At 35.9% G+C, this 10,517-nt stretch overlaps 1 protein-coding gene across 1 annotated transcript in view; it reads right to left on the minus strand.

Annotated features, from left to right (window-relative positions):
- Positions 1-3,946, minus strand: part of LOC107587747 (protein FAM46A-like) — a 7,186-nt gene extending 3,240 nt beyond the window's left edge. The window contains exon 1 of the mRNA XM_016275641.1: positions 3,561-3,946. Coding sequence (XP_016131127.1) covers positions 3,561-3,716 — 156 coding nt within the window. The 5' untranslated portion in view covers positions 3,717-3,946. The remainder of the gene's footprint in view (positions 1-3,560) is intronic.
- Positions 3,947-10,517: the final 6,571 nt, after the last annotated feature.

Raw genomic sequence — 10,517 nt, forward strand, 5'->3', positions numbered from 1 at the left:
CGATACCGATATGGTGGCCGATATATCGTGCATCCCTACATAATACCACACTAAGCACTTGCTTATCTGAACAATTTGAGGATACTTTGTTCAGCAACCACTGCAATTAGATAATTAGGCTACCTTATTATCTAAAAAGCCTAATAAGACACATCATTTTATTAAGCTGTTGTAGATTTAAAAATGGCTAATGTGTTGCTTGCTTGCATTTATTCTTCCTCGCACTGTGAACACCTGAGAATCACAGTTGGTTTATAGTCAGTGATCATTAACACATCCATTCACAGTCTTCAGTCACTGTCATTTTAACATTTGTCTCTTTGTTGCTGTGATTCAAGCTGTTGTGACGTAGAATAATGTCTCCAACAAAACCACACCTGAGAGAATTTGAACCTGCCACATGCACACATTAAACATCATTTACTTTAATTGGTCTATTTTTTTTAAAGGTGATAATCTTTTGTGCTGTGCCTTTATTTGCAAATTGGAAGTCAATATGTACTATGCGCTTAGGAAAAAAAAACTCAATTCACCAACTATTAGATTTAAAATCTTCATTTTACTTTGATTTTTCCACTAGCATCTCCATTATGTTCCCAGTAAATCTTTTCATGCATAAACTTGAGCTGAAGCTCATCATAAAGATCAGTATTAATCTATTTATATGGAATGTGCACTGTAGAGATTGACACATCTGTGCAGTGCATCGACAGCAATAAATTCAGAGACTTACTTGGGAACATGCAGCACTGTACAGCTGCACAACCTTCTGGAAGGGAGAGCCTTATACAAAACTGCTTCGCTTATGAATATAGATAGAGGCAGTTGTAAGATTTCGTGTTCACATGAAGGTCTCTTAAATCTCGAATGTGAAATCAAGAACACATTCATAAATGTCTAATTCAATAAAGGCAGAATTATGGATTTTGGTGCAGACCACATTTTATGCATGCCAAGCAGATTTGTATGCTATTCATATTGTTGTGCAACCATTCATAGATGAAAAAGTGCTTAAATCAAACTCATTATCTCTGTCCTGAATGCATGCAACCTTCATTTTCCACAGCTCTGTCGGATTAGTGTCAATCAGATCACCTACCCTCACTCCTGTCAATCAAATCATTAGCCTTCTATTTTTACACATTAGGTCAGACTGCAGCAATTGACCGAGTGAACGCAGTGAAACTATGCATGACGTGCATCTGTACACATGCTGAGAACACATTATACAGTTTTACAGGTTTGTTTGCAGCACATTGATTAATGAAACTGCAATTTGGCAGAGTGCAATTTATTAAACCATAAAGGGTGTGATTTATTTAAACAAAAAGTGTATTTACTTTATTTAATAATAGACTATTGTCTGTATTAACATCAATCAATGGTGTTTCAAAAAATATTGCCATTGACAAACAGAAACTCAATGTTTTTTCAGTTTCCACCAAAGGCTTGAGGGCCGAACCGGATCGCCTTTCAACGCATGTGAATATTATGATATTAAGATGACGCCAAGTCAGGTTCGCAGTTGCATTCAAAACCTACATTTTACAGTTCAACAGTACATCACAGCCTAAAGCACAAGGTGCAAATGTGCAATCATGACACCGTTATAATGATAATGAAAACAGCCACAAGTCCATGTAATGAGATGGTGCCGTGGCAGATCATTAAGGTTAAGGAAAACGAGGAACAGTGAACAAGCGGCCATCTTTTGTCAATTTTGCAATGGCATGTGGAGGCTGTGTAATAAAACATCAAAGTTGGTTTTTACAGGTTTTCCATTAATTATAATGGGCTTCCTAGTTGGGTTTTATTGACAGGACATTACTATCTGTTCAAACCCAGGCAGATGAAGTATTATGAAACCACTCATTACGGTCCAGCAGAACTGGATCAAAGGAAGGGAAACTGTCAGATTCCACAGTTCATAGTTATTTTGTGTCTTCATATAATTAGAACCAATAGGGGCCATTTTTAGGCCAATTTTTAGGATCTAAGGCATGTCACTGAATAAAGCATTCACAGTATCTGAGAAGACTGAAATAAAAGATAACAGATGTAGATATGACTGACGGACAACTTCCCTCACACTGCTGCCATATGGGATCATATACATGAAACGCTGAAGCTTAAACACATTTTCTGTGAAACTGCAAGAGCATTCCCCCTAAAGCACTTAAAACAAACCCTCTATTGTTGAGTAAAGCAGTACTGAAGGAAGTGATCTGGAGAAAATATCAATATCTGCTTGCATGTGTAGATGCAAGCCCACACTGCTTGTGTATAAGAACAAGAATTATTTTCATTGAGAAGGGGACATTGATGCAGGTTATCACTGGACTAGCTCAAGCAGTGTTACATTGCATGGGATTATGGTCGGTAATGAGTCACACTCAAGTGTAGTTATCGTGAGAACGTCCAAGTCATTAACAACTTTCTTAAATTTGCCAAGTGCACAGTTTTCTGTATCTGCTGGAGGGGCAAAGGCTAAGAATGTTTTGCTTATCCTTGGGTGGTTGAGACATTACACCAATAGTTGGTCAAGCAGTGACAGGTCAACAATTGAATAACTAAATCAAATCTGAGTAATAATTTTCACATTTATCCATTAAAATTATACACTTTCATCTGACCAAAGACTTTTAGCTCATTAGAACTTTTTTTTTTTTACTAGTAAACCAATAATGAATAGCATGTTTTAAATTTCACTAGTACTTTTTCATATCTAGTATTCCTTTGCTACTAGTAACTATTACAGTTACTAATATAATTTCTGTTGCACATTGTTGCCATTGAATTCTGTAAGCATCTGTCATTCTGCTATTAAACATTCACTTCTGACTAGTATGTATTTCAAATTTTTCACTAGTAACTTAAGTTCTAGTAGCCTACTTGTAGTCCCCATCGGTATTAGTATCTATTCCAGCTTTACTAGTATGCATAAGACACTATCAATTTCAGTTATTACTAGTTTGAATTCGTTTTTACTTTATAGATCAGATTTAAATGTTACTAGTACACAGTAAACTGAAATACTAGTACTAGTACACTGAAATGCACAATAGTGTTTGCTAATGTACATTCATTTAGTACAGGACATCTGTAATAGATAATGGTTACTATTTTAATAGTTACAAGAAATAAATAAATAAATGCTATTAAATTAATAGTTAGTAGTAAAATTGGACTAAGTACTGACTGCAGTACATAATAGTCTGAAGCAAATAGATGATACTGACTTGTTACCTTGGGATAGTGCAAGGGTCCTAGTAACTGAATAGATATTAGTCACTACTAGAATACTAAGTACTAACGAAAAATAACTAACTGTTAGTGAAACTGAAATAAGAAATGCAGCTCACTTTTGGATTATTTACTAGTGATTACAAAAGTGACATAAAATGATAGCCTACTAGTTTTAAGGAATGCATTTTAAAATAATCTACCCATATGTATATCATTATGAAATAGCCAAAAAAAGGGTCAAATATTATAAAGACGGTTTATAACTAAATGGTGTAGTGCTGAAAGCGTATTCAGTGATGTGCATTCATAATAACCTGAACAATCTGTCGCGGCTGAACCGAAAGCGTCGGGAAGTTTCCACGTCCGTGAACTGGAACCGTCTCGCCAAGAATAGAGTCCAAACGTTGCACCTGCTCCCAAGATAACACGCAAAACCGCCGACACTGCTCGGACACATCACCGGAGGACATGGCGTTGGAAAGAACAACCAGCTTAAAAAGGCAAAAACTTCTGGTCTACTCCCGCACAGATACCGCTGTCTCTCCAAACAGATTTTCCTACGCAAACTCGTTTGTGAAAGATCAGTTATTTCACAGTTGCACTCGTTATCAGCTATATATAAATCGAGCTGCGCTCGTGATTCACTATTCCCAATCCACGCACGACCGAGTGAAACGTTAAGTATTGCAGTTATTCTAGAAACGAACGTCTGAAAGGTCTTTATACATGAGAGATTTGCATACGCGCGTCTTACTGGTCGAATATCTGCTCATGAATAATTTCACAGCAAGTGCAGCTGTAACACACCTACCCGGGGTGTGTGTGTGTGTGTATATACACACACACACACACACACACAGTACCTACTTTACAACTACCTTACTAAGCAGCAAATTAGTAGTTTATTGAGGCAAATATTCATAGTTAATGATTTGTTAATAGCGAGAATTGGTCCTATCTATAACTGATGTGCAAAAGTTTACATACACCTTGCAGAATCTGCAAAATGTTAGTTGTTGTTTTTTTTTGTTTAGTGATAGTTGTTCATGAGTCCCTTGTTTGTCCTGAACAGTTAAACTGCCTTCTGTTCTTCAGAAAAATCCTTCAGGTCCCACAAATTCTTTGGTTTTCCAGCATTTTTGTATTTGAACACTTTCCAACAATGACTGTATGATTTTGAGATCCATCTTTTCACACGGAGGACAACTGAGGGACTCATACGCAACTATTACAGAAGGTTCAAACGCTCACTGATGCTCCAGAATTAAGAGCCGTAAATTTACTCTCATCTTCAAATTCAAAAGGTTTTCACCCCCTGGCTCTTAATGCATACTTTTTCCTTCTGGAGCATCAGTGAGCGTTTGAACCTTCTGTAATATTCTGTAACATACTTCTTCAAATACACAAAAATGCTGAAAAACCACAGAATTTGTGGGACCTGTAGGATTTTTCTGAAGAACAGCAGGCAGTTTAACTGTTCAGGACAAACAAGGGACTTATGAACAACTATCACTAAACAAAAAACACAGCTGTGGATCATTCAGGTAACAACACAGTATTAATAATCAAGCATGTGTAAACTTTTGAACGGGTCATTTTTATAAATTCAAATATTATTTTCTCTTGTGGACTATATGTAAACATCTTTTATGTGAAATATCTTATTCAGGCCAGTACTAAATAAACAATAGCATGCATTTTTGTATGATCCCTCTTATTTTAGTAAAATAATTAACATTTTGCAGATTCTGCAAGGTGTGTGTAAACTTTTGACTATCAACTGTACTGTGTGTGTATGTATGTATATATATATATATATATATATATAGTGACTAACAAGGGTCTAATAGATAGTAGTAGTTTGTAATTAACAATAACCAATAAGATAAGAAATACTACCCACTTTTAGATTATTTACTAATTACAAAATAACAATAAAACATAATGACAAGTTTTACATTAAAAAAAAGTTAATGGTAAAATGCATATATACATGAATTTTTATGTTTGCTGATAAAATATTATTATTACTATTATCATTTGCAAATCTCCAAACTAAAAAGATTTCATAATGACATATGAAACTTATTCGTATAGGTTCCCTGACTTTTTACCTCAGAAAAAAAATTAGGCTACTGCAAGTCAAGGCCATTATTAAATATAAATGTTTTAAATAATTTTTTTTGTATTTCTTTCTTTCTTTCTATATATAATTGTATATATTTTATGATCCCTGAACTGAATGAGCTTTTTCTAAATAAATGTGTGAGGTGTTACAGTGGCAGCTGAAAAGCGAAAATAACTAGGCTCTCTCAATTCTAAACAAAATACAACAGGCTTTTTCTTCACTAGTCCCAAATGAGAAAGAAAAGAAAGAGAGAGAACCATAAACCTCATAAATCTGAACATAGGGATGTTTATAGGGAACCAAATCAGAACGAGTGCTGATGTTAAACCCGAACTGCAAAATAGTAGTTTGTGACAACCGGGAAATAGCGTATTACCACCGGGACTGCCCCAAATATAAAGTTATGTCTCATTTCTATTGGGGGATGAAGAATACCAGGTTAAATATGTCTTAATTCTCAACTGTATAATGTTAACAGCCTGTTTGTGTGGACCGCCTAAGAAATCATCCAAACATCTGTTCTGATTGGATTTATTTTGGTTACACAGAGGATGAAAAGATGCGGCTGCTACGCACGATTCTCTGCAGCGTGGCATTTGTGGATGACTCACAGCTCACAAGCTGTTGATCAGTCTTGGGGGCAACAGCAGCGGGGGGTTAGTCATAATAGATCATCATGTGTGTGATCAGAGAGCTGCACTACATACCATTTCAATAGGGGAGGTCCTGACGGTGTGATGTCAACCAATTTCAGTTCCCCTGGCAACAGCATCCCCCGTCACCAGGCAGCACGGAAGAGGGAGTCCTCATCAGTGTTCTGCACAGGTGGTGATATGAGACACCTGCGTCATTGGCCTAAAAATAGCTTGCCTTGAGCTAGGAGAGCATTGTTGGTGACAATCCAGGCCTGAAGTGATTTAGAAGGGTCGCGGAACATTCAAATAGAGCCAAACCAAGGAAATGCTTGATATTCACCTCGTCGTCACTCAAGGCCCTTCTGGGTGGTTGTGAAGCCATAATAATGCCTCTTCTGGGTGTATCCATCCAACCTAATGCACGTAGACAAATACCTTTAAGTAAAACATCTCTTTTTGCAAACAATCAGAAAGGCTGTTTCCATTTTCACACCCAAAAATAAGGTGCATCTAAAATCCCGAAATTGTTTATTAAGGATACACAACTAATCTTTTTGTTTGTAATGCAATTCTGCCACCCTTGAATCTTTAAACACCCGAGACTAGTGGATGTGGGTTTATGTTTATTATTTGATTACAACGAATGCATGAGCGCTGACTAGGTACTGAAGTAGGCAAAAGTTGTCAGGGCCATAACCTTGGGTAGCAAATATGTTTAGGACCGCATTAAAATGAGTCTAAAGCGCATTGACCCAACAGATTCAGCTCATACTAAATTTTATAACTCACATTCTGGTGTTATTGAGCTTTTCTTGGTAGGTTCTGACAATGACTTACTCAAACCATTAAAAGAATAAACAAAGGGATTCATAAGATAATAGTTTGCAGTATGGAATGCATCAGACCACATCATACACTTGGATTTATTGTCAAAACAAGCCGTTTATAATTAAGAAAATCAAGAGAAACTATAAATAAGACCATTTGTTAAAGGCGGAAGGCCTACACAGGTCCTTCGCTAGTATGACACAAATCCTGGAGAATGTCACAAGACTGACATCTCAATGTGACTAAGCAGGGTTTGACACGATGATCATGAGTACATATTATCCTTACTTCATTAGCACTCGTATAGAGGCGTATAGAATAGAACAGAAACACAGACTGGCAAGTATTGTGACGTATATTACATAACACTGCAAGCTATAGTTGTCTGTTCATCAGTACTCTTCAGATAAAGAACAACTTCCTCATTCTTCAGTTGTGTCGGAGTTAACTGGAGGTCAGAACCATATTTCATGACTGCAAAGCTGAAAAACAAGCAGCCAGTAGGAGACAGGTGCAAATGAGGTTTGCATGTTTTCTTCCTCCTCCTTGTCTTTAAATAGTCTATGATCTATGGAGCATGTTAATCACTGGACACATATGACATTTTGATACCACTTTGTCACTGGTATAATATTAGAATATCAGTCAAATAACTAACTAATGCATCATTTAACCATCCATTGAGCCAAACAATTGTCTGGACACTTAAGCCACACTTAAAATGTATGAATATTATTGCATTAAATAAAATAAAAAAAATCAAACATTTATTTTAAAGGTAAATATTATAAACACACTTTTACAAAATTTTTTGACAAAAATAAGTTTTAAAAGATAAAACAACAGATATGCTGTTCAAAACAATTTGTTCAGACACTTTCTGATGGTTCATAATTAACACTTAGTATGTAACTTGAGGAGAACTGACTTCACATGCCCACTGAAATTATTTTTGAACCAGCTGATTATTTCCACAGAGCGGTTAAGTGTACAAGTACACTACCATTCAAAAGTTTAGATTTTTTAATGTTTTTAAAAGACATTTTATCTTTTTGATCATCAAAAAATACAGTAATATTACAATTTATCTATATTTTAAAACGTAATTTATTCCTGTGATGCAAAAGTAAATTTTCTCCTTTACTCCAGTCTTCAGTGTCACATGATCCTTCCGAAATCATTCTAATATGCTGCTTTAGTGCTCAAGATATATTTAGTATTATTATACTTTTTTTCAGAATTATTTGATGAATAGAGAGTTCAAAAGAACAGCATTTATTTGAAATAAAAAATCTATTGTAATTTGTAACATTACAAATGTTTTCACTGTCACTTTCTATCAATTTAATGCATCCTTGATAAATATCAGCGCAGACAGTATTATCTGAGAGACCCATGACAACGCCACCATTTGTCTTTTAGTTTTGGTGTCACTAGGCTATTCAGCTGTGGTAGGCCTTGCTTCGGTTAATGTTTGATACGATGCATAGGTTCTTATCTAAAAGTCCCAGACAACTTCTAGAATCATGTTATGTAAGCTTATCTGTGATGTAAAAAGAACAGATTCTTGCTGACTGAGGGACTTTTATGGAACTTAACGATGTTGTTTAAGTAAACACAACAACATTTTTACACATTGGCTGCAGTAGCTTAATATGATCAGCTTGAATGTGTGTCTTGTCTCAGGTTTAGCCTTGCTTTCATTTCCATATTTTTACATTACAGTCATATGTAGAAAGCCTGTCGTTGCATTAGTACAGCACACACAGGCTTCTTGTCAACCTGGTCATGCCGTAAAAAATGCTAATTCTCCATGAAACTACACAGACAATGGAAGAGCCCAACCCTTGATAATCTCCCTTTAGGCCCTGTAATACTCACCACTTTAAGTGGCCTCTCTCTGTGGTTAATAACTTATTTTGGTCATGTTTGCTTGACATTTGCGTCATAGACAACAAGGTGTGTCATTCGAATATTTTCTTCAATTAACTAATCTCATATTTATTTACATAACCAAGATTTATTTTCTTTAATTTCTCTAATTCAATAGGAAAACAAGCGTAGCACTGGTTTAATGACAGATTATGGCTTGTAGTTCAGCCCTATATCATATTCAATGTTGGTGGGGGGTGGAAGCCTTGTAACAGTTGCTCTTTTTAGCACAAGGGTCAAATTTACTGCCAGGCCTCTTGTTGCATAAGGGCATCTGCATTTGTATGTCGCACGAGAAATGAAACGTGTGGGTGGATATTCACAGATGAAAAAATTACTGGTGCAGACAATAGGCATTCTTGGAAGATTTATAAGCTTTTTTCGGTCTCACAGTAAACCATATATGTACAAAGAGTGTTTATGTAATACACCTTAGGAATACAACTGGTTATAAACAGTGAGAATGCAAATCTCAAGAGTGACATGAATTGATTCTGTCACACATATCACACATTTTATAGCACGCTTCCTAAGAGAGAAAGGAGAGGAACCTAAGAATACATCCAGGGCCTCCCCGAATGGAAGATCCCAGATCAGTGAGAGAACCCCAGCCTTAAAAGGAACCATATCACGAGTTGCGCAACGAGTCCCCATCTGTTCCCTGGAGCCAGCCTACCTCACCAGTTTTTTGATCATCAAAAAATACAGTAATATTACAATTTATCTATATTTTAAAACGTAATTTATTCCTGTGATGCAAAAGTAAATTTTCTCCTTTACTCCAGTCTTCAGTGTCACATGATCCTTCCGAAATCATTCTAATATGCTGCTTTAGTGCTCAAGATATATTTAGTATTATTATACTTTTTTTCAGAATTATTTGATGAATAGAGAGTTCAAAAGAACAGCATTTATTTGAAATAAAAAATCTATTGTAATTTGTAACATTACAAATGTTTTCACTGTCACTTTCTATCAATTTAATGCATCCTTGATAAATATCAGCGCAGACAGTATTATCTGAGAGACCCATGACAACGCCACCATTTGTCTTTTAGTTTTGGTGTCACTAGGCTATTCAGCTGTGGTAGGCCTTGCTTCGGTTAATGTTTGATACGATGCATAGGTTCTTATCTAAAAGTCCCAGACAACTTCTAGAATCATGTTATGTAAGCTTATCTGTGATGTAAAAAGAACAGATTCTTGCTGACTGAGGGACTTTTATGGAACTTAACGATGTTGTTTAAGTAAACACAACAACATTTTTACACATTGGCTGCAGTAGCTTAATATGATCAGCTTGAATGTGTGTCTTGTCTCAGGTTTAGCCTTGCTTTCATTTCCATATTTTTACATTACAGTCATATGTAGAAAGCCTGTCGTTGCATTAGTACAGCACACACAGGCTTCTTGTCAACCTGGTCATGCCGTAAAAAATGCTAATTCTCCATGAAACTACACAGACAATGGAAGAGCCCAACCCTTGATAATCTCCCTTTAGGCCCTGTAATACTCACCACTTTAAGTGGCCTCTCTCTGTGGTTAATAACTTATTTTGGTCATGTTTGCTTGACATTTGCGTCATAGACAACAAGGTGTGTCATTCGAATATTTTCTTCAATTAACTAATCTCATATTTATTTACATAACCAAGATTTATTTTCTTTAATTTCTCTAATTCAATAGGAAAACAAGCGTAGCACTGGTTTAATGACAGATTATGGCTTGTAGTTCAGCCCTATATCATA

This window comes from Sinocyclocheilus grahami, unplaced genomic scaffold (assembly GCF_001515645.1).
Source record: "Sinocyclocheilus grahami isolate Dianchi unplaced genomic scaffold, SAMN03320097.WGS_v1.1 scaffold96.1, whole genome shotgun sequence".
Lineage (NCBI taxonomy): Eukaryota > Metazoa > Chordata > Actinopteri > Cypriniformes > Cyprinidae > Sinocyclocheilus > Sinocyclocheilus grahami.